Source organism: Saccostrea echinata, unplaced genomic scaffold, assembly GCF_033153115.1.
Source record: "Saccostrea echinata isolate AGI-Se365-2 ecotype Australia unplaced genomic scaffold, CSIRO_AGI_Sech_v1 ptg000054l, whole genome shotgun sequence".
NCBI lineage: Eukaryota > Metazoa > Mollusca > Bivalvia > Ostreida > Ostreidae > Saccostrea > Saccostrea echinata.
The window spans coordinates 52132372-52157711 of NW_026889803.1; the positions used below are offsets into that span (position 1 = coordinate 52132372).

Genomic DNA, 25340 nt, shown 5'->3' on the forward strand with positions numbered 1-25340 from the left:
GTTATACTCTTACATTGCAAACTGGAAACGGTATACGTTCCGGAAATGGTTAGTAACAACTTTTAGTCTAAAAATTGCGTAATTAATTAATATTAAACACTGCCACAATAATCATGTAGAATATACGCACATCAAACACTATAAAGTTCATGTTTATTTATGGATGTTTCAAGTGTTTGAGGTAGGCCTATGCGAAGTTTCCCTTTTTTTTCCATTTGGACCGAAATTCCTCAGTATTAGATAGACTTTTGCTGGAGTAGAATTTTATGGAGTACAGTTATTTTATATACTAGGCCTATTTAAAACACAGGATATTTTTATAACCAAAATGTCAATTATATCTAATTAATTCATATTATCTGTTGGCGATTCTAAATAGGCATAATAGGAAATAAACATTTTTGGTGTTAGATCAACATGCATCGATATATAACTATAAGGGAAGGTAAATATTTCGTGACAAGCCCCTGTGGTTAGATCTAACGTTACATGTATATTATGTTTAAGAATAATGATTGTTTGAAAAAGATACGGAAATGCATAACTGCCTTGTTAACTTCTTAAACAATTTAATAATGTGTTTAGCTATATGTACTCTGTGGCATGTGTCACATGTATTAGTCAGATGTGTAGTTGTATGACCGATACATGTACTATAAACTAAGGTGTAATGGTGCACTCTTGTAGCTCCTGTCTCTCTCCACCACAAATGAATTGGTCAACTCTTGATCCTCATGCTTATTGATTAAAATTAAGGCTGGGATGATATATCCAGGAATCGATATTCAGTGCCCTGTTCATACAGAGAGTTTAATTCAAATTAAATGTAAGTTACTGTGAATTAAAGTTGAACCACATTCACATAAGAATTTAATGCAAATTGGTTTAATAATTTACTGCACATTAAATTACTTCGCATTAGCTCTGAGTGAACGCTAATTAAGCAAAGCTAATTGGAATTAAATTTTGATGCATGCGTAATCATGATAATGGCAAAATTAAGTCTCGATGCCACATGTCGGTGGTCAGATATAGGTACTTATGCTATTTTTTAGTGAAAAACAAAGGAAAATTATGTTAATCACTGAAGTGTGTACAGACACTATGACATATTATGTCAAATGGATCTGCTCTGCATAAGGTGACGTATGTGATTTGAAAATTAATACATCATATTACCCTTACTGAATAGCCTTACTGTAGTGATCTCAAACTTGAATTATCCAAATGCAAAACTTGGTTCCCAAAATTACCAGAAAGAAAGAAGAAAATTATTTATTAATGTAAATGTTTTTGTTTTTTTTTTTTTTTTTAAAAAAAAAAAGAAGGATAACCAGACACACTACTGTCTATTTGGCAAGTTGAGGTACCAAAATAAATTTTGATGCCATGTTTATAGGTAAATGTATACCACTGTCCTTGTAGATAAATTTATACCACTGTGCTTGTTAATAAGTAGGTCACAAAATTGTCAGACATAGACCGTATTTACAACGAAACAAAATAGAATGACGAAACTGATTATCATGAACGGTATAATCTAGAAACGCTACCAATTAAGGGATTCTGAATGCAAAATCAATGTTGGTCACATACTGGGCAGAAATCAAGTGTTAGATTTATTTTTTATAAACTAATGTAAGCTAGATAATAATATACTTTTTAACAGAAAAATTCACTTGTCTGATCGGACAAGTAGGAGAATTTACTTGCCCCATGAAATCAAACAACCATTAATGTCGATCCCTGATATCAATATAAAAGCTAGATACCTCATGAAAAGGGGCAAGAATCTAGGACCATAATGAATTGAGTTTGGAAATTTTCAGTTTAGATTAAACAATATATTTCTTCATATTAAAACACCAAATAAGAATATTCAGAGAAGCTGTATATCCGTTATAGCACAAAAATTCCTAACCAATTAAAAATATGATATGTATTATATTGTAGTACTAATATCCAGATAGGTATTGATATAGAAGACAGCTAGTTTATCATCCCAACCCTAATTGATTTCATCCTTAAGGTTTTCTTCAATGGGTGATAAATCTAGCTGTACTGCATTAATTAAGTGGCCATTCCAACTTGTCCAACATACTAGCTGTAACTTACAGGAGAAAATCTGACACACCAGACTAGCAGGCATTGAACCTGGGCCCACAGGCACTTGTTTTTGTAATAATTTTTTTAACCCATAGTATATTTATTACACAAGGTATCTAACTCTGAATTACATGGAGTACCCCCCTCCCCAGAATCACAGTCATTTACACTTTCAGAGAAAATGCACTGACAAACTGTTTATTACCATTGTCTTCTACGATAATTTATCTACACAACCATGATGGCGTGCTAAGTAGCTTGTCTTTATTTTATCTCCATAAACAGTTTCAACTGCTTATTGATGGGAAAATTTGTCTCTGACAGTTACACTGTGAAGTGGTATGTATTAATGTTTTTGGATTTTGATTGGCTAAAAATCTTTTTCTAAAATAACGTCAGAAAAACATTATGTTTTTATGGAAAATAGAATGTAAACAAATTTTATTTATTCACTGCAATATTTAAACATTGGAATTGAATTTTGAAACCCACTCTTTTTTAAATTTGCTCTTTGCTTGAGACTAGTACATACCTTTTCTAGTTTGGAACACAAGGGCCAAAGCAATCCAGGTGAGCACTGTGGCCCATGGTTTTCTTACTTAAAATTAGGTCAGACAGTCTGGCATGTAACCCACAAAAATCTCTTTCCTAATTGCAGTAGTTATTGGAATTTAACTTTGCCTAGTCATTTTAATGATTATCATGATTATATAAATGTAAAATGTCAATAAACTTCATCATTGATAAAATGCTTACCCACACTGATAATCTTTTCTTAAATGCATGAATTCAAATAAGAAACTATAATTTTAAAAATGACAGTACATATTATAAGTCTATCAACCAAGTAAAATTCAGCTTTATAAATAATAAAAGTGTCCAAGAATTGGTAAATTAATCCAATGACTCCTCTATTCATGTCTTTTATTTAAAAGAAAACTTTTTTGATCAGAGTCAGTATATTAGCATTCATATACATGTATATATATGCAGGAATTTTCTGAGCGTATTATTGACCAGAATAATCAATTATCAGTGTGAATTTAAATGTATTACTTCTATTGGGATTCTCATGGAGAATACATGTAGTGGCAAAATCAATGAAATTCTCTATTTGTCACTATTGTGCATGCATTTCCACACATTCATCCTGGTCATCTTTAGCTTTCACCATATATATATAATGATCCATCTTCCATTTAATTATACTTATTCTCTCTCTCTCTCTCTCTCTTTGCATTTCTTAATTGTGTCACTGAAATGCAAATTTTATTGCAAAGTGATGTATGATGATGTGAAAACAACTTTATGAAATAAATAAAAAAAAATCAGAAATAATTCTCCGAGGAATTGTAAGAGAATAATAGAAAAGATGATCCTCGAGAGATTTTGTTGGAAAATAAAAACCTCACCCTTCAGACTTGGTTTTTATTTCCCAACAAAATCTGAAGACTGGGAGTTATTCTCCAACAATTTCAATGACAATTGGGAATTATTTCTATTCTGCCATTGCAAATTTTTAAACCACGAGGCACCTGCTCCCACCTCTTAGATTTTCCATGGGTCTATGTTTTATACCCTGATCTATTATAACCTCTAGATTTTCCAGGGGTCTATGTTTTATACCCGGATCCCACCTCTAGTTTTTCCAGGGGTCTATGTTTTATACCCTGATCCCACCTCTAGATTTTCCAGGGGTCTATGTTTTATACCCTGATCCCACCTCAAGATTTTCCAGGGTTCTATGTTTTATACCTTCGTCACAGATTTGTTTTGTTTATAGTTTTTTTTGTGGATCGAATCATTATCTTTAACTTTTTTTGAATAGATAAGTGGAGTGGCTAGATTTGAACTTCAATAGAAGTGTCTTTTGAATTGTTACAATCGAATGTTACTTATTAATTTACACTACACCTATTAAAGTTTTCCATACCCTCACCCTGACACCACCAAGTTTAAACTTAATTTTCAAGACAAACTGAGAACTAGCATAATATTCTCCTTTCCCACATCAAATATAACATTTGTCTCTTAATAGCTTAAAAATTGATATTTACGCCCTCATCTGAGAAACACTATGCTAAAACAGTTTTAAAAACCTGAGCTTTTGCTCAGACACAAAATGGGTAACATTTTAGACGAATTCAAGTCAAATCTGATCCAAAATATGGCTATTTTATTCTTATATATATAGTCCAGTTTTACATTGATTTATTGCTTTCTTACTGTTCTGTAACTTGCCTTGATAATATGCCACCTGTATTGTGATTATCATGATTATATATTTGTGTCTTCATGACACACCTACATGTATCTATGATCATAATGTTTCTTCATTTACAAATCATAGTAGCTCAGTAAAAATCAGAAGGTTATGGGTTCAAGCCCCAGCTGAGACAGACTTAAATTAATACAAAAAAAAGATAGCAACTTTCTGGTCTTTCTGATGAGAAAAAATGAAAAAGGAACTGAAGAAAACTTTCCTTATAAAATATTAAAAGAATATATCATTGATATCCAGCTAATAGGTTTAGCTTAGCTATTATAATAAAGAAATTGATAAATGTAGATTTTACTCTGGGGCACATGTAAGTATTGTGAACATTTCTTCGACTCCTTTTCTATTTCCCAGGGTAATGCTGATTAAGATTTCATAGTTGTTGAATAATGAATGTTCAGTTTGATAAAATACCCGTAGGTTTCAATTGCCAAATTCTATGTCTGTGTTTGACCACTGGTGTTAGGAGTAGAAAAAATTCCAGAAATAGAAAAAAAATATCTGAAATGAAGAAAGAAAAATATTCGTTGGGAATGGAAAAAAAAATGTCAGAAATGATGAACATGTAATTCTGGAAATGAAAAGCAGTGGGTAATGGCCCAATAGAGAACCCTTTGTGCTAAATGGCCTTGACCAACTTGAATGCCAGATAAAGGTCTAAATTTCAAACCTTTCACCGACATATGATGATGTCTCATGTATGAGTTCAATAATCTTGCAAGGGATGTATTAAACTACAAACAATCATTTCAAATTACTGCTTAAGTGGGTTAATTAACTATTTTGCAATATTGCAACTGTTCATAAAAAATAGATATCTGTTATTTTTAGCTCACCTGAGCCAAAGGCTCAAGTGAGCTTTTCTGATGGAAATTTGTCTGCTGTCTGTTATGTCGTCGTTGTTGTAAACTTTTAACATTTTCATTTTCTTCTCAAGAACCACTGGGCCAATTTCAACCAAACTTGCCACAAAGTATCCTTGGGAAAAGGGAATTCAAGTTTGTTCAATTGAAGGGCCAAGCCTTCTTCCAAGGGGAGAAAATTATGATTTCGTGAAAAATTAATGACATCATTTTAAAAATCTTCTCAAGAACCACTGTGATTCATATTGAAAATATGAAACTTATGTGGAATCTTTGTGAGGTAGTGTAGATTCAAATTTGTACAAATCATGACCCCCAGTGCTAGGGAGGGGCCACAATGGGGGATCAAAGTTTTACATCGGCATACATAAGAAAAATCTTTTAAAATCTTCTCAAGAACAGCAAAGCCATGATTGGTCATATTTCTATGGAAGCATCCTTTGACTGGTAATGTTGATTCAATTTTGTTCAAATCATGACCCCCGGGGGTAGGGTGTTTTAGGATGTAAAGTTTTACATAGGAATACATAAGAAAAATCTTTAAAAATCTTCTTCTCAAAAACAGCAAAGCCTTGATTGGTCATATTTATATGGAAGAATCCTTAGATAGTAAAGATTCAAGTTTGTTCAAATCATGACCCTCGGGGTAGGGTGGGGCCACAATGGGTGATCAAAGGTTTACATAGGAATACATAGGAAAATCTTTAAAAATCTTCTTCTCAAGAACAGCAAAGCTGTGATTGGTCATATTTATTTGGAAGCATCTTCAGGTAGTGTAGATTCAAGTTTGTTCAAATCATGACCCCCAGGGAGGGTGGGGCCACAATGGGTGATCAAAGTTTTACATAGGAATAAATAGGAAAAATCTTCTTCTCGAGAACACCAAAGCTGTGATTATATTGCTATGGAAGCATCCTCAGGTACTGTAGATTCATTTTGTTCAAACCATGTCCCTGGGGGTAGGGTTGGGCCACAATGGGTGATCAAAGTTTTACATAGGAATACATAGGAAAAATCTTTAAAATTCTTCACAAGAACAGCAAAGCCATGATTGGTCATAATAATATAAAAGCATCCTCAGGTAATGCAGATTTAATTTTTAGCTCACCTCGACGAAGTCGAGATGAGCTTATGCTATACCCCCGGCGTTGGCGTCGTCGTCGGCGTTAGCGTCGGTGTCCCGGTTAAAGTTTTAGGAGCAAGTCCCATTCCCAAGTTACTATAAGCCCTACCTGGACCAAACTTGCATGGATGATGCATCTAGAATGGACACTGCCACACTTGCTTCGGATGCTGGATCTGACCTAGATTTTCCAGATGAGTGACCAGGTTAAAGTTTTTGGAGCAGGTCCATTCCCAAGGAACTATACGCCCCACCTGAACCAAACTTGTATGGATGATGCATCTAGGGATGGACACTACCACACTTGCTTCGGATGCTGGATCTGACCTAGATTTTCCAGATGAGTGACCAGGTTAAAGTTTTTGGAGCAGATCCATTCCCAAGTAACTATAAGCCCTACCTGGACCAAACTTGCATGGATGATGCATCTAGGGATGGACACTACCACACTTGCTTCGGATGCTGGATCTGACCTAGATTTTCCAGATGAGTGACCAGGTTAAAGTTTTTGGAGCAGGTCCATTCCCAAGTAACTATACGCCCTACCTGGACCAAACTTGCATGGATGATGCATCTAGGGATGAACACTACACACTTGCTTCGGATGCTGAATCTGACCTAGATTTTCCAGATGAGTGACCAGGTTAAAGTTTTTGGAGCAGATCCATTCCCAAGTAACTATAAGCCCTACCTGGACCAAACTTGCATGGATGATGCATCTAGGGATGGACACTACCACACTTGCTTCGGATGCTGAATCTAATCTAGATTTTCCAGATGAGTGACCAGGTTAAAGTTTTTGGAGCAGGTCCATTCCCAAGTAACTATAGGCCCTACCTGAACCAAATTTGCATGGATGATGCATCTAGGGATGGACACTACCACACTTGCTTCGGATGCTGAATCTGACCTAGATTTTCCAGATGAGTGACCAGGTTAAAGTTTTTGGAGCAGATCCATTCCCAAGTAACTATACGCCCTACCTGAACCAAACTTGCATGGATGATGCATATAGGGATGGACACTACCACACTTGCTTCGGATGCTGGATCTGACCTAGATTTTTCCAGATGAGTGACCAGGTTAAAGTTTTTGGAGCAGGTCCATTCCCAAGTAACTATAAGCCCTACCTGGACCAAACTTGCATGGATGATGCATCTAGGGATGGACACTACCACACTTGCTTCAGATGCTGAATCTAACCTAGATTTTCCAGATGAGTGACCAGGTTAAAGTTTTTGGAGCAGGTCCATTCCCAAGTAACTATACGCCCTACCTGAACCAAACTTGCATGGATGATGCATCTAGGGATGGACACTACCACACTTGCTTCGGATGCTGAATCTGACCTAGATTTTCCAGATGAGTGACCAGGTTAGAGTTTTTGGAGCAGATCCTTTCCCAAGTAACTATAAGCCCTACCTGAACCAAACTTGCATGGATGATGCATATAGGGATGGACACTACCACACTTGCTTCGGATGCTGGATCTGACCTAGATTTTCCAGATGAGTGACCAGGTTAAAGTTTTTGGAGCAGGTCCATTCCCAAGTAACTATACGCCCTACCTGAACCAAACTTGCATGGATGATGCATCTAGGGATGAACACTACACACTTGCTTCGGATGCTGAATCTGACCTAGATTTTCCAGATGAGTGACCAGGTTAAAGTTTTTGGAGCAGATCCATTCCCAAGTAACTATACGCCCTACCTGGACCAAACTTGCATGGATGATGCATCTAGGGATGAACACTACACACTTGCTTCGGATGCTGAATCTGACCTAGATTTTCCAGATGAGTGACCAGGTTAAAGTTTTTTGAGCAGGTCTATTTCCAAGTAATTATAAGTCCTTCTTAAACCAAACTTGTATAGATATTGATCTTGGGATGTACACTAACTAGAAAAAATATGATTTGAGATTTGCCTTACTTATAGATAACCTTCGTCGAGGTGAGCTTCGTAATCTTTGATTACCTATGTTTTTCAAATCATGACCCCCCAAGGAGAATAGAGGGGCCATAACAGGGGGGGGGGGTCATAGTTATGCAAAGGAATATAAAGGATATATCAATAAAAAATTTCATCTTAAGAAGAGCAAAGCCATTATGTGTCAAATTAATTCAAAAGCATCCTTAGGAAGTGTACGGGTAGATATCAATTTTGTTCAAATCATACCCCCCTCCCCACCACCACCACTTTTATATTGAAACTTTTCAATACTGAACTGATTTCTGCTATTTCCTAGCCAGAGTCCTTAGGTGAGTGATGTGGCCCCGGGCCTCTTGTTTTTAAGTTGTTGAAAATTTTGAAAGTAAATCTTCATCTTGTTTGGTGTAATTAATTAAGTCATTAACAAAGAGTTCATTCTTTGTAAGTACTTCCTCCATTTCTCAGCATTTTTAAGGGAAATAATTAATAAATGCTACACATTCTGCAAGTTTATTGATTTTTATTGGGAAAAGTGGATCTTGAGAGCATTAATCTCATTTATATCATATCATGCAGAGATCGATACAGAATTCCATATTTAATATCTGCTTACGTAAATCCTAGGCAGTACACAAGTACGAGTGTCCATAATATCAGCCATTTTGTTAAAATTCTTAATTTACAAAGTAACGGGGCACTGTGCTTCATTTTTGTCTTTAGTGCAAATTTTTTTTTGGCTGGAAGCAGCGTAAATTAAAAATGCAGAGCATAAAGCAGGCTTTCACTTTCATTAAATCCTGAATCATGCTTGGAAGATTCTCCTTGTTAATCAAATCCCAGATATGATCTTTTTTTTTGGTAAATAGTGATGTATTGATTTTCAACGCAGTCATGAGCTTCATTAATTGAAAAGAATTTCATTGGACTTACAAGTATCCAGATATGGTATCAAATTATAAACTTCATTGTATAGTGCAGGCTGCTGGGAAAAGTACTGTTGACATATTTATTGGGAATTGGTGTGTTCTTTAAGATTCTATAGTGTCAGTGCTTGAGATAGATGGACTGTCTTGGGTGTTGACCAAGTGTATATGGGTTGCTGTTGTAGCTACCAAGTTGTGTCCAAGAATGGAGTAGGGAGACAGATCCGTATCAATGGTAATCCCTGTGAAATCTACCACAGATGTGGCAGACATTTTGAGGTGTTACCTGTTAGATATCCGATATCTGTCACAATACTTATCTATTATTACTTTGAAGCTCAGTAGAATGCACTGGCTGGATTTTTTTTGTTAACAAGTTGTATGACATTTACATAGATCAATAAAAATGACTTCCTTTTCAAGAAAAAAGCAGCTGTGCTCAATTAAGTGCTAGACATTTTCCACGTGGACAATGTGTACCTACCAGGAAAATGGAAGTGCATTTATTTTATTTTTTTAAATCCTTTCTTTTTCTTTCTGAAGTACATTTCTTTCAATGATAAACATGCCCAAATTTTTTACATATTATAATTTATATTTGCTTAATGTTATCTTTACATAAGAGTTTTTTTTTTTGTTTTTACTTTATAATTTAAATTTTTGAGCTTAAATTTTTCTCTTAGATATATATATATATAGTTTTCATTTGTATTATTTTTCAAAATCTCTTAGACTATTGCCTTCCTTGTGTTATAAAAGGTATGAAAAAAAGCATAGCATACATTTCTTAAACAATATGCATATTATTTGTTAATCTAGACTATAATAAGTGAGCACCATTCATTTTTTAGTGATTGAGCCCACCAGTGTAAGTGCCATTGAACAGCCATCAACATCAGTGTTACGGAGTACAGAAGGTAGTTTTGAAAATCAGGCCAAACTTTACGTACCCCGTCACTATGGTAACCAGACTGGACTCAAAAGTTAACTGTGATGTCATGATCAGTTACCAAAAAAATGACTTGGAATTTACTTGCAAATTAGCAGGTAAGCAGAACTGTACTTAACTTTATTCAAGGAAAGTTCAAAAGCATGAAATGTCATTTTTATCATACTGTGTTAAGCTGATTGATGACTTTTGAAGTGCAAAGATTGTCATACATTTCAGATAATGTTATTTATACTACATGTGTATAATAGCTTGTTAGAGTCTGGAATATTAAATTAAGAAGTGATTTTCAAAACTCTTTTTTTTTGTTTGTTATTCAGTTTGCTGTCACTAGTTCTTGAACTCTTTTTAGCTCATCTGAGCCAAAGACATTAACTTTTTCAATGTGAGCTTTTCTGATCAAAATTTATCTGTCCATGTTGTTGTTGATGCATGTTGTAAACTTTTCACAGTTCCAGCTTTTTCTCCAGAACTACTGAGCCAATTTCAACCAAACTTGCGACAATTTAAAGCATCCTTGGATAAAGGGGATTCAAGTTTGTTTAAATGATGGGCCACACCCTCTTTCAAGGGAAAAAATTCAAAAAGAGTGAAAATAGGGTGGGTTATTTAAAAAATTTCTTATCAAAACTCACTTGGCCAGAAAAGATGAAACTTGTGTGGAAACTTTCTAAGAAGATAGTAGATTTACAGTCTTCGACAAATCTCCAGAGTCCCATGACCGAGACCTGGTAAAGTTGGAAGCGGGCATGTGGAAATTGCACACTTACAAGCCCCAAGGGCATATAATTTGGAAGCTTAACCCTCCATATTGTTTATAACGATGTACTTTCACTTTTGATTCGTGTGATCGATTTATTCATCAGATGTTTCATTTCCATTCATAAAGTACATATGAAATTAAATTACACCAATAACATTAAATATTCTTAAAATTGTTTTATTTATTCATCTGAAGTACATGGAAAATAAAAGTTTAACAACAGTTTATTCTACCGCAATTTCCAAGAAACTCTTTGCATTGGAGACACAAAAAGTGTACTCATTGAAAACAATTAATGGCTTGACAATAGATAAAAAAAAAATGAATTTCATATCATTTCCTTGGCAAAAGGCAAATTAGAATAAAATTACTTGATAAAATTCTGGGCATGTAAATATTTATTCGGCGAAGACTGGATTTAAGTTTGTTTAAATCAATAGGAGATCAGAATTTTACCTAGGAATATATGCAAGAAAATATTTTAAGGTGGAGCGACCTTCTGATAAGAGAGATAACTTCCCAAGACAATAATTCCAAGCTGTCTGATAATTTGTGTTACCAGAGTTCAGTAGTGAGGACCATTGTATAGTCAATTCATTCAAATCCTATTAATGTTACAACCATAGACTTATTTTCTTTTGCCAATAGTTTTAATAATAACTAATAATACTGGATATAAAACATTTGCACCCAGTTCTTTTAAACTGTTAAAATTTGGATATTTCTATCTCTTGCTATACAATTTTAAAAATGCGACAGTAACAGTAATTTATCATGTAATGGATAAAGAATTTTCATTTTAAACACATTTTCCCCCTAAAAATATTTTAAAGAAAGATAACTCTTGTAGATGGATGCATTTTTCTTACAAACTTAAAAAGCAATGCTTCATTATGCTTTCTAATATGAATTTAATACATGTATGTACAGTACTGTATGACACTAAATATTGTTTTCATATATATTTCGTATTTTTAATTTAATGTTAATTGTGATAATATATTATTGCTCTTTCTATTAATTCACTGTGTCAAATTTTCTTCATATCATGATTAGACATAATATTCATTTCTGAAAAAGTAAACAATACTTCATATTTCATACTGTTTTCCATTTGAATCTATAATAATGCTATTAGTGAAATTTAGAGCAGTGGGTTATTACACCTTAAAATCTAATAAGAACAAGAGTTGGCCAAGATAACAAAGAGCAGAGCCATAATCTGTGATTTTAAATTACAAGCATCCCCAAAATCAGATTTCACGTGGGAATATTATAAATATGTTTTATAATTTTTCCTAGAACAGTAAAGTCATGATTATTAGAGATATTAATATGCAAGCATTGACAGGTAGTGCAGATTCAAGGTTGATCAAATCATAACCCCTTGGGGTAGGGTTGGGCCACAGTAGGGGATCAAAATTTCACATGGGAATGTATAGGGAAGATGTCTAATAATCCTTTCAAAAACAATAGGGTCATGATAAGTGGTAGCTATTAGATGCAAGTATTCACATGTAGTGCAGAGATTCAAATCAAGACCCTCCTAGGAAAGGTGTGCCACAATAGGGTATCAGTGTTTTCAAAGGAAATTAGGATTGTATTTTTGTAAAAATATTTTAGAAAATAGAAAGACCACACTAAATCACATTCATATGGAAACATTCCTAAATTGTGTGGATTGAATTTTTTCTTCAGATGATAAATCTTGGATTTAGAATAAGGCTAAAATTATGGAGCAGTTTTCACCTAGTGCATGTTTACTTCTGCAGAACTGTAAGGCTATGTTAGGCATAATGATATTGAAGCATCTCCAGGATGTGTTGATTTAATTAAATTAGGTTATATCATGATCCTTTGTGGCTAGGGAGAGGTCATGATATGGGACAACCATTTTTAATTTGATTAAAAATTGAATTTTTCTATTGTTGTGATAATTAAAGAGCAGCAGGGCCAGTTTGTCTCAGGTAAGGCCAAATAAAAAAATATGTGTGGTTCCAGTTACCCGACCTTCCCTATTTTATACCCCTGACCCTAAACTTTTTTTTGGCAATTTTCATATTTTTTGCGGAATTTTCCCTGATTTCCATCAATGGCTCCGGTTTAAGTTTTAGTTTCAGCAATGACGGCCTCCTTGCAAAACATGGTGCTAGTATTTAATAGTTTTAAATCCAAAGCAAGCTAGCATGTAGGTGTCCCCTACCAATATTGACTAGTATATTATCACAGCACATCTAAATACCATTTGAAAAGCAGTGATAGGTATTACTTAGAAAAATTAAGAAAATCATTTTGTTAAAAAAAAAAAAAATTCCCTACCTACCTACCCTAATTTTTTTGGAAGTGTAACCGGAACCACACATATTTTTGTGTTTGGCCTAAGCATTGGGGCCCATAGGAATCTTGTTTGGTTGAAGATTTTTTTCATCTGTAGTTTGTCATCAGTAAGCTTTCTACATTTCTGCCTTCTGCTCTGAGCCACAGAAGCCGGAAGTATAGTCCCATGAAATACATATACTAGGGAAAAATTACTAATTAATACATGTATTTCTCTTGAAGGACAAGATAGGATTTAAGACCCCTTTTTTGCCCCAAATGTTGGGTGTCTTTCAGAATGATGTGATTGTTCATGATTGAAAACCTGTTTCAAAATGAGTCTTGATTTTAGTGACAAAGGTGATAGAAAGATCACAAAATATATCAATTTCCAAATTTTCTCAGTTTTAATCCGATTTTCACCAATATTTAAGGCACATCATTTTGGTTTCAGAAAACACACAGCATAATCAAGCTTGTCATATTTCCTGGGCTATTATCAGATACATCTTTAGTTGCAGAACTGTAGCTCTCCAAAGAAATATTTTTCCAAATTTTTAGGTCACCTGAGTAACTCAGGTGACCTATTGCTATCCGTTTTCGTCCATCGTCGTGCGGTGTGTGTCGTGCGTCATGTGTTAACATTTGAACATTTTCAGCTTCTATCTCTGCAACCGCTCAACCAATTTCAACCAATTTTGGCATAAAGCATTTATGGGTTAAGGGGAACAAAAATTGTGAATTTCATGGTCCCTGCCCCCCTGGGGCCTGAGGGGTGGGGCCAAAACCACTAAAATTAATGCAATCTTTAAAAATCTTCTTCTTTACTCCTGGACATCAAGCAGTCAAACTGTTTGCATGATTGTAATAAGCATTGAGCCCTCAACCAAAATTGTGAAATTCATGGCCCCAGGGTCAGGGGTTCTGGCGCTAGGGTGGGGCTCTAATGATTATATAGTGAAAATGCATTAATTCTTTAAAAATCTTCTCCTCTGCTCCTAGGTATTTAGCTGATGAACTAAGTACATGGTAATGATGAGGAAGAGTGCCTCTTCCAAAATTGTGAATTTCATGGCCCCAGGGTCAGCAGTTCTGGTGTTAGTGCGGGTCTCTAATGATTGTATTGTGAAAATGCATTAATTCTTTAAAAATCTTCTCCTCTGCTTCTGGATAATAAGCCAATGAACTAAATATATAGTTATGATGAGGAAGAGAGCCTCTTCCAAAATTGTGAATTTTATGGCCCTTGGGTCAGTGGTTCTGGTGTTAGGGCAGGGCTCTAATGATTTTATAGTGAAAATGCATTAAGTCTTTGAAAATCTTCTCCTTTGCTCCTGGGTATTAAGCCGATGAATTAAGTACATAGTTATGATGAGGAAGAGTGCCTCTTCCAAAATTTTGAATTTCATGGCCCCTGGGTCGGGGTTCCATTTGGGGGTGGTGAGGGGGGGGGCTTATTTATTATATACTGAAAGTAAATTAATGCTTTGAAAATCTTCTCCTCTACCCTTTGGTATTAATTAAACTAAATACATAGTTATGATGAGAAAGGATGCCTCTCCAAAATTAAGAATTTCATGGCCCCTGGGTCAGGGGTTCTTCCGCTTGGGTGGGGCTCTATTGATTAATTAGCAAAACTGCATTAATGCTTTGAAAATCTTCTCCTCTGCCCCTGAGTACTAAGCAAACTAAATGCAATCTAATATCATTGTAAATGTATTAGATATAATTATAAGTAAATGTGCCTTTTCTTTGCTTCTGGGTATCTAAGAGGCAAACAGAGTACAGAATCAGTATATGATAAGTGAAGCAAATGAGTTACTCCCCTTTGCTAAATGTTGTTAATCAAGAAATCCTTGTGTATACTTTAACTAACAGGTTATTTGATTGAATGAGAATACGAGAAAGAATGTTATATATGTAGGAAAAAAATAAAAATGAATGTTTGGTTTAAATGAGCAAAGCATGCTCAAAATCAGATTATTGCCTGATAAGCAGTGTAAAAGATTGACATAAAGATTATTTATATACTTAGCAAAAGTTTTAATTGTATATATAGTATGTTTACACTGAGGTGATCAATGGTAGAAGAGTCATGGATGACAAGAGACTAGATATAGTTGTTTTATGCTCTATCAAAGTGAACAAAGAATCAAAGAGATCCGGAGTGACTTACTGTAGATAGTGGCAAATAGCCACTTAGTATACCCAAGTCTGTGTGTACTGAATTGTAGCACTAGGCAAGTGACAAAAACATATCTGTATATAATGAATACATTTCACAATAGGCAAATGTCCATTGTATTTGTATATTTTGCATTCATTATCATCCCTGTAAGACTTTGGAAAACCAAGTATGATCCCAAGGAGATCACTGGAGTCTAGCACATTACAATAAGCAAGGGTATTTTTACCAGATTTTGAAATTCTTGAGCAACATTGCTTCATCTATCAGTTTATTTTGTTTTATATTTTTATGGATCCTTTACAGTGTTGTATAATACTCAGGTGACCGTTAATGCCCTTGGGCCTCTTGTTACCTAAACTGCACAAAAGTTTAAATTCCTTGGACCTTTGTCAACCACCCTTGTAGTCCTTTACAAATGACTTTTTTAAATTAGGACTTTCTAAAATTCACACAGATCAAAGAAAGACGTAGAAATAAACATGTAAATGTATATAAATTAGCATATATGAATGTTAAAGTAATTTTTAATCTTCAATTTATGGACTGAATAGTAGTTAATAAGAAATTTGAAAATTAAATTACCGGAACATTAACCAAAGAACATGAACACAAAGGCTTCAATATTATGTGCCAGGCTTTTCCTGCTTGATTTAAGGCCAGAATTAGGCTTCTTGTATCAATCTTGCTTTTTTTCTCCAATATTCTTGGGAAAATTCCCAAACTAAAACAGGAAGTGGCCTATATTTTCTGGATGAATATTAATGACCAGGTTGAAGTTTTTATAACAGGTTCATTTCCAAAGTATATTTTAGTCCTTAATCATAACTAAACTTGCATGATGCATACACATTACTAAACTTGCTTTGGATGCAGGATATGATGTAATCTTAAGCATTAAGTGGGGTATTTTCCTTCATTTTCTTTACTCTTGTAATTAGATTGAATATATTGGTATTAAATTTCATGGAACTACAGTATTTATTAATGTTTCAATTAGCATTGTGATCAGACATGTAAATAATAATCTTATTTTCTAGAAAGGAAGTGAATTATATAAAAAACACTCTATTGGTCAGAGAGAGTCTCCCAGAAATCTGTTTATTTTAATATGACTGTACATAAAAAAAAAAAAAAAACAGACTGATATTGTTTCCTTTAAATGTCTGGCATCAAGAGATTAATTTGGAAAGATATCAAATTACAGTAAAAAAAAAAAAAATGTAATCAATTAAAAAAAGAAGAAAATCAGTAAATCAATGTATTAAGAGCAGTTTGCTCTTAATGTCTGATATACAGTGTAACATTTATGTAAGGACCATTATTATTACATATTTATTTATGATACACTTTACTAACTAATATGACCATAAAGCACGAAATACTCCACTCCCAAAAATGAAATGTATAATTATTATATATTTATACTATAATATACATATATGATAAAAAACAAATTTCTAAGAAGGGTAATTTATTTTCAATAATTTTAATGCTGTTTTATGTTAAAATGGAAAACAATTTCAGGGAGATCGAATGACCCTTTACTCAATGCAGTTGGGTTTGACTCTCCCTGTAATAATTACATGTAAGTGTTCTAACAATAATGGGGATAAAAATGAAGTTCAAACTACATGTACTTTCAAATACCATAGGGGCTTAATATTGAATTGTGGAAGATGATTGATAACGTAATCAGAGTTACCTCTCTTAGCAGAGGGTTATCTCTCCTGTGTATTTTGTAGAAAAGTTTGAAGAGCAAGGATGGAAGGTTTGGTTTGCGGACCCTAAAATGGAGCACCGCATAATGGTCAACCAAAAAGGAGAAGCCATCCTCTCATGCAAGGTATAAACAAGTTAAATGATTACTGTATGTACCTATATTTGCCCGACACATCTGTAAGTATCCTGGATGTTTAAAAAAAAACTGTAAAAACTTATTATATCTGCCTGTATGTATTGTTCATACAATGTAAGTCTGGAAGGGCTGGTTTCTTCTTTAGACACATCAAAGTATACAGTTTGAAGGAGGTATTTGATTATTAACATGCACAACTTTCCAGGAAATATTAAAAGATGATTTGTATAATATGTTATTTCAAAGTGACAGCAGGAGACACTTATTTTGTTAAATTTGAAAAAAACAGGAAGAGGCCGGTGTAAGTGTGGAAAGGTGTGAGACCTCGGTAATGTGATAAATGCTGTATAATGATATTGGATGAACTTGAAAAACTGTGAAAAATCCACCTCTCTGATAAGAGAGGAAACCTTCACAGGGGTAAAGGACAATATTTTTTTGTAAAATAGTCAAGATAAAAGGTCAAGATAAAAGGTCACAAGGTGTGTGGTGTAAATTGATTTTACAGGTAATTCAATCTGATTGCAGGTAATTAGATTCCTTTTTGAAAAATCATTAGCATTTAAGCCAAATTTGATAGGAGTGAACAGAGGGGTAATGAACCTTATACATTATGTTTCTCATCTAGGTAACTTATTACATTGTTATTACATTGTAACTCATTATGTTGTCTATCAAGCTAATTATCTCAAGCATGGTAGGAGTACAATATATGAAGTCTTTAAGTTGGTCTGAAGTTTGCATGCACACTGTCGAGTATATATTTGAAATGTTTGAGTAGGTTTTAATTATGTCTGTATATTAATTGTTTGTAGGTATATATACTTTTTCTGTATCAGGTTTTGTTTTGTTTGATTTTAGGTGTTTGTAACTGTGATCACAGACACTTCCGCCAAAGACACCCAGTGTCAGGATGAGTTAGCGCTGGCTTATATATCCAACTCCTCCGTATTCCCAGTCAGTCTGAAGAAATACAGGGAAATCGGTCCAATGCTTGATGGAGGAATGTATGTAACATTCATAGCATATAGCTATTAAGTCAACATGCCTTGGAATTTACTCATGGTTTCCCCCAAAGTTATTATGTTTTAAGGCAGAATAATTTGAAATAATATATAATTGAGAAATAGTGAGTACTAGATCTGTTCAATGTTCCATAATTCAATAGGTTTACAAATATTTTAGCTGCCTAGTTTACCTTTTGCATACATCATGGCCAGGATTAGTGATATTTTAAAATATGCCAGCAACCTCAAGAAGTGCAGATTCAAGTTCAAATAATGGTACCCAGGCAGGCCTCTAAGTGACCTCTAAAATCTAGGCGCCAGCTGGCTCCTAATCAAAAATATTTAGTCGCCAATGCAAATTTTTAGTCGCCAGGCAATTTTTCTTAGGCGTCAACTTTAAAAGCTTATATTAGTCAATATACGGACCCACTAGGGCAACATGGGAAAAAGGGGGGGGGGGGTCTATTGCAATCATAAAGAAAAAATCAACGAGAAATAAAAGCTGGCAAAATGCCAAAAGGTTTTAACTTAAGCATGCATGTAAAACTCTATCATCTCAACCACTGTCTGTAGTCTTTTTAAGAGACTTAGATCTCATAACTCTAATAATATAAAGAATTGTTTACATGATTTACATTTTATGCTCGTCCGTACAATTACGACCAAACAGTAATGTCTAGACGATATCTCTAATGAGTGAGAATTTAATTGACAAACAATTGACCACATCCCATTCAATTTACTGTGTTTCACAATAGTTGATTTTCTGGAGTCAAAAATTACCTGGGGCTGCTTAATTGTATGTTAATCGCCAAGTCAATTTGAAATGGTCGCTTATTTTAAATGAAATTTTAGGTGCCAATCAAAATTTTTTGGTGCCATGGCAACTAAATTAGTGGCCAATTAGAGGCCTGCCAGGGAAAAAATGGAGCTGTAACAAAGGATAAAAGTTTTTTGAGGGAATGTAATCGAAAATTAATGAGGGGGGGGGGGCACAGCAAAACTGAAAACCATGGTATCAGATATTTTTATTGACAAGGCACACATTTTTGTGGCCTTAAATTAAACAGAAAAATATACTTTAGAATCATTTAATTTGTGGGGGTCAATGTCCGTGGGCAAGCAAACTTTTACTTGTTCGTTGGGACATAATTTCATGGGTTACATGTACTCGTTCATATAGTAGATTCAATGAATCAATATGTTTACATGTCAATTCATGGGTAAGGGTGACCCACAAAATCCACGAACATTGGTCATCCACCAACAATGATAATTCCAAGGTACCAAGTAGAAAATACTAAATCTTTTTAAATTATTTACAGTATTTTTTGAATAGAAACCTGTTACAACAGAAAAATACATGTCAGTAAGAATCTGCTAAAAGCATACTTTTATGTGATAGGAAGTTAATGTTGGCAAAGATCAACTGGACATTCTTTTTCAAAGAAGAATTATTTGAGCAGAATATGCCAGCTTTGTTGAGTTCCATAGGGAGGGTTATTGATGAAAAGACAGAAGAAACGGCAGCTCCGGAGTCATTTGATGATGGTAATGATAAGGTCTATAGTAACAATGTATAAAAGACACTGTGTTGGGTTCACAGAGTTGTTTTATTAAGACATGGAATATTAGAACCCTGAAATTGATAATAGATGAAAATCTGCATTACAAGTAATTACAAATACAAAGCATATAATATTTTTATTTTAAAATATAATGATTGTGATATTATCTTCAGCATTATGATACAGCTGCACTCTACATAAAGGGCAATAACTCTGTAGCAGAACAAATTTACAGAGATAATGCATAGAATTCAAGGAAAATGGATTTTGGTTATTTAGCTGGATTAATGAAAATATATGTCAAATATACTTTATAACTTATTACCTTATTAAATAATTTCAAGTTTTAGAAATTTCTACAGTAGGCCTATGTTACACTTATTGTTATCAAAAACAATTTTTCTGGAGGTTTTGATACATTGAATTTGATATTACTTCAATTATTCAAGGGAAATTTGCTGTGGTCCTACTTCAGCAAAATAACATTAAAAAATAGTTCAATATGTGCTTCACACTCATTTACGTTAAGTTCTAAAATAAAGAATATTACTTGAAACCAATAAAACTGTAACTATAAAAAATGATTAACTGAATTCAAATGTTTAACTTTAATATAGTCAAAAGTAAAGGAAAATAATAAGCTGTGAGAATTAGTAGGGAATTCACTAACCTGCTGTTAGGACCAAGGTCTGGGTTGAAAGTGAAAACATGAATTGCATGAAACCAAACTGTCAAGGTGACAGACTTGTTTCACAGATACATTATATGGCAAGAGAAGTAACTCTTGCTTATGTTTAATTTATTTCCTGGAGCTCCTAGATCAGTGTAATGTTTTTATTTTCTGGAGATATTGAGATTGCATGCAATCAGATTGCAGATAATCATCTCTTAATATATTAAACTGTACAGTATTGTGGCAGAAAAGATTTTATATTGTGTAAAATAAGTAGGACAGTTTTTTTTCACACTATATTTTTGTTATTCAAAATTGTCTAAGATTTGCAAAATGGTACAGAAAAAAATCATATTAATTCAATTTTAGGCACAATTCAGTTCCATGGCATGAATATAAATGTCCATGACAAATTAAATGTCGATTCTGAGGGAGAGGATGAAGATGAAGGGGAGTCCTCAGGTGATAAACCCCAACACATCCAGAAGTCGGACTCCAGCATGCTCAGCTATGATTTCTGGGATAGAGCCTTTGGTGACAAGACTGAAGTGACCTGGGTGGAGTTTAAGAAGAAGTTTGAGGCTGAGTACAAGGAAAAGATTGTCAAGACATACACAGAGGAAGAATGTAAGCTGTTTTTGAACTTGATCTACAAAGACATATTTATGCTGAACAAATCCATGAAGAAAGCCACCTATGACCAGTTCTGTGAGGGAAACCCCTCTGCTGATCCCCACAGGTTCTACCACAGACTGGCTCAGTATGCCAAGGGATATCACGCCATGAGAGAAGTCTTCAATATGGATAGTACACTGAGGCTTATCACCATACAGAAGCTAGGTATCTAATCTATTTCTTTGATATCAGTAAGATTAAATATGGATAATCCAATGTCCCTAAAGTATTCTCAGTTTAAATTGATTAATTTTTTTTTAAATTTCAAATTCATAACCTTTATGTGACCCAGACTTATTAGTTGGTAATGAGCATTTGATTGTACGTTGGTCATTATGACCATGCAGGCAGTTATTAGGCAGTGAGAAAATGCAAAATACTATTTAAAGAATATTTACATAAAAACAGAATTTATATGGTAAATGGGACACACATTCAATCATCATCATCTATCATTTCCTATACATGTATTTCTTAAGAAAAATTTGGCAAAAATTATATGTCTGTTACAACTGTGGCAATCAGGTAGGTTCAATCACCTATGGCCAGATACTAATTGGTAGAGCACCTGACTAATGATTCAGGGGGCCCGGGGTTGAATCCTAGTCTGGTCTGTCACATTTTTTCCTTTCCAATTTAAAAAAACTAACAAAACAAATTGTCATAAGATTTTGATGTAAGATGTGTTAACGACCAGACGTGTAATGTTGCAGGAGAGTTCTGTTTCCCAGCTGTCATCAGTGGACTCACAGACATGTTAAAGGATGAAGATGCAAACATAAGAGCAATAGCCACAATAGCCTTGGCAAAGTCAGGTAAGACAACCATGATACATAAAGCTTCAACCAAGTCAGGTAAGACAACCATGATACATAAAGCTTCAGCCAAGCCAGATAAGACAACCATGATACATAAAGCTTCAGCCAAGCCCAGTAAGACAACCACAATGCGTGAAACTTCAACCAAGTCAGATTAGACAACCATGATAAAGCTTCAGCCAAGTCAGGTAATAAACCATGATGCATAAGGCTTCAGCCAAGTCAGGTAATACAACCATGATACATAAAACTTCAGCCAAGTAAGGTAATACAACCATATAAAACTTCAGCCAAGTCAGTTAATACAACCATGATACATATAGATATAAGCATACTGTGAGGCCATGTTTATCTTTGTCAGTAAAACTTCCTCAAATGTCCTTGATTTTTAGTAATTTTGATCATTTTTCTAACAGCTTATTTTGTTAAAAAATATTCTGATTCTACACACAAGTACTCCAAAGTTGAAATTAAAAAGATGATTGAGTTTCTGATTTACAATATCTATGTAATTTTTGAAGATCAGGTCTTCCAACAATCTTTTGCAATTCCTATGGGTACTAATTGCACCCTTTTATTAGCAGACCTGTTTTTGTATTCATATGAAGCAAATTTATTTTAAAACTTTTACATGAAAAGTGGAGGTATCTTGCTATAGCCTTCAATTCGACATTCAGATATATGGACAATGTTTTATCAAATAACAGTACTCATTTTCATTCTTATGTTGATTCAATATATTCCTTTGAACTTGAAATAAAGGACACCACAGAGTCGGACACATCTGTTTCATATTTGGATATTTTACTAGAAAGGCAAACTTACAACAAAACTTCATGATAAACATGATGACTTCAACTTTCACCTTCCCTTATTTTTGTAGCAATGTACCATTATCACCTGCATATGGAGTTTACATGTATTTCTCCCAGTTGATTTTAGCAAAAACAATCCGTTGCTAAGTCCAATGTTGACCGACATTTTTATACAAACAATTAGGCATTATTTTCACACTGAATTCTCTACAGATTTTTCTGTTTACACAATCATGACATGTAGCACATGGCAATAATAAGATTTTCTTGGGAATTTTTTTATTTTTGTGTTTAGAGTACATTGCTCTTGTTGATTTCTAGCACAAAGTAAATTGTAGATATTCATTTTGCTATTACTGTGGAATCATCATTGTTCGTGGGGGATCAATGTTCCTGGATTTCGAGGGTCACCCTTACCCACGAATTTACCTCCCCACAAACAATTTTTTTGTCATCGTACTGATTAAAAAAATCTACCAAATAAACGAGCTGCCCATGAAATTACATCCCACGAACCAATAAAATTTTGCTTGCCCAAGAACATTGACCCTCACAAATTTAAATGATTCCACAGTAATAAATACAGCCATATTAAATTGAAAGTAAAATTAATTCCTCATTTTTTGCCTTTTTTAACAGGAAGAGCACAGAAGACCACTGTAGAGAAGATAATTGGGATGTTAGAGGATGTTGACAGACTGGTCAGAGAGAGTGCCTGTCTAGCACTGGGATACCTAAAAGCAGGAGGAAAAAGTGAACAAGCAGTTGCAGATCGATGGTAAAATTTGCAGATACATTCAGTTACTGAGGAATGCTGAAAATAATACTATTAATGTTTGAATACATGTAGTTGACTCCTTGTTTTTATCATTTTTATCAACAGGAGGAATGATCCCATTAAATCTGTGAGAGAAGCAGCAGAAATAGCACTGAAACGAATGGGAGGAGATCTGGCCAAAAAGTGTATCCATATCACAGACGTTCTGTCCTCAGAAATGCAGTTCCTAAAGACTCCTATATCCTAATGGTCTATCAACTACACAGAGAAATTAACTATGGCGCAGAATTCACTTTCCTTTTTAACCTGTTTAACTAAACTATGGTGTACCGGTAATTTATTACAAATGAGGTCCTGCTTTGTTATGTCAACAGGGTAACTTCAATTGTAGAAACTTTATTGCTCTTTATAGAAACATAGAGCTTCATAATTTTTTAAAGAATTAGTCTGCATTAAGAAGATTCTTGTAAAATACACATGTAAGACTTTTATAAAAAACATAAAAACAAAAAAAAAACATACAGTCAAACCTCATTATCTTGAACTAGATGGGATGGAGAAAAAACTTCAAGATATCCGAGGATTAGAGATATCAGGGGTAAAATACTTAAAGAATAAAGTGATTGGGACTTTCAAACACTTCTACATATCCATGGTATTCCAGATATCAGTGTTCAGGAAACCAAAGTTCAACTGTATTAGATTCTGAATTATTTTAACAATCTTCTATTATTATTTATTTCAAACATGTCTTCAGGGGGTTGGGTCTGTTTTTCATGTTCACCATTGGTTACAGCCATCATAAGCAATGGGGGAAAATCATGCAATAATATTCATGTATTTTTGTCACTTCAAAGGATGAATATATTTTTGATCATTCTGGGTTGGTTGAAATGACATTCCTCTGTTGTGAAAAAATTTTCCAATCACATCCGTCCATGCACAAAAAGAGGCTTTATTTATTTATTTTTTCTTACACTGTACAACATTTTTGAAAGTCTCAATAATTTATATTTACAATTATTTTCTTTCTGCCAATATCATCCTCACAATGTCAAGGTTTTGTGATTTCGGAACTCCACACAAACCCTTGACATAAGTCATTATTTAAAAGTTGGGCTAAAAAGCTTCTACTTCATTTGTTCCTGGTCTGGAACTGGAACAAATCAGAAAACAGCTTTTATTGTATAGGTAAGTTTTGTAAACAAATATGACTCGTCTTTAAAATGGAAAGTGTCAATATTGTAGGATTTGTGACTAGTTACTTTAAATGAAACATCGGGGATAAATTTTTTGAAGATTGTCCTCCTTACAATCACAAAAGATATGCTCTAGATTTGGGCAATTTGATAAAGACTATTTTGAAAAATATATTCTCATTGGTTAGTTTATAATTACCCATTACGTCATGTGTAACCACAAGCCCAACTTTTAAATAATGACTTATGTCAAGGGTTTGTGTAGAGTTCCGAAATCACAAAACCTTGACATTGTGAGGATGTGCCAAAATATGATTGAAAAGTTTTTTTTATTGAATCTTTTAATAAAAATCCTCTTTAACTTTATGTAACTCAAGCAGAAAAGTTTTTTTTCCCATGAATCTTTGATCTGTGATAGTTTTTTTTGATGTATGTAAATTTTTTTTATATACTTCTTTATTTTTATTTTCAATTCCACTACATGTATTTTTGTTCATTATACTCATCAC

General features: G+C 33.9%; 1 protein-coding gene across 1 annotated transcript; it reads left to right on the forward strand.

Annotated features, from left to right (window-relative positions):
- Window positions 1-23983, forward strand: LOC133205207 (uncharacterized). The gene is made up of 9 exons (XM_061340967.1): window positions 1-48; window positions 10079-10274; window positions 17186-17286; window positions 18160-18305; window positions 19711-19856; window positions 20916-21386; window positions 21935-22036; window positions 23494-23632; window positions 23738-23983. The coding sequence occupies exons 2-9, from the start codon at window positions 10187-10189 to the stop codon at window positions 23877-23879; spliced, it is 1335 nt and encodes a 444-aa protein (XP_061196951.1). The 5' UTR covers window positions 1-48; window positions 10079-10186; the 3' UTR covers window positions 23880-23983.
- The last annotated feature ends 1357 nt before the right edge of the window (window positions 23984-25340 follow it).

Bases quoted from the DNA above. Each gene is read 5' to 3' on its own strand.
- LOC133205207 (XM_061340967.1), top strand. From the start codon at position 10,187: ATGGTAACCAGACTGGACTCAAAAGTTAACTGTGATGTCATGATCAGT. The intron at 17,287-18,159 runs GTATAAACAAGT...GTTTGATTTTAG, and splicing joins AAGCCATCCTCTCATGCAAG to GTGTTTGTAACTGTGATCAC. The intron at 22,037-23,493 runs GTAAGACAACCA...CTTTTTTAACAG, and splicing joins AATAGCCTTGGCAAAGTCAG to GAAGAGCACAGAAGACCACT.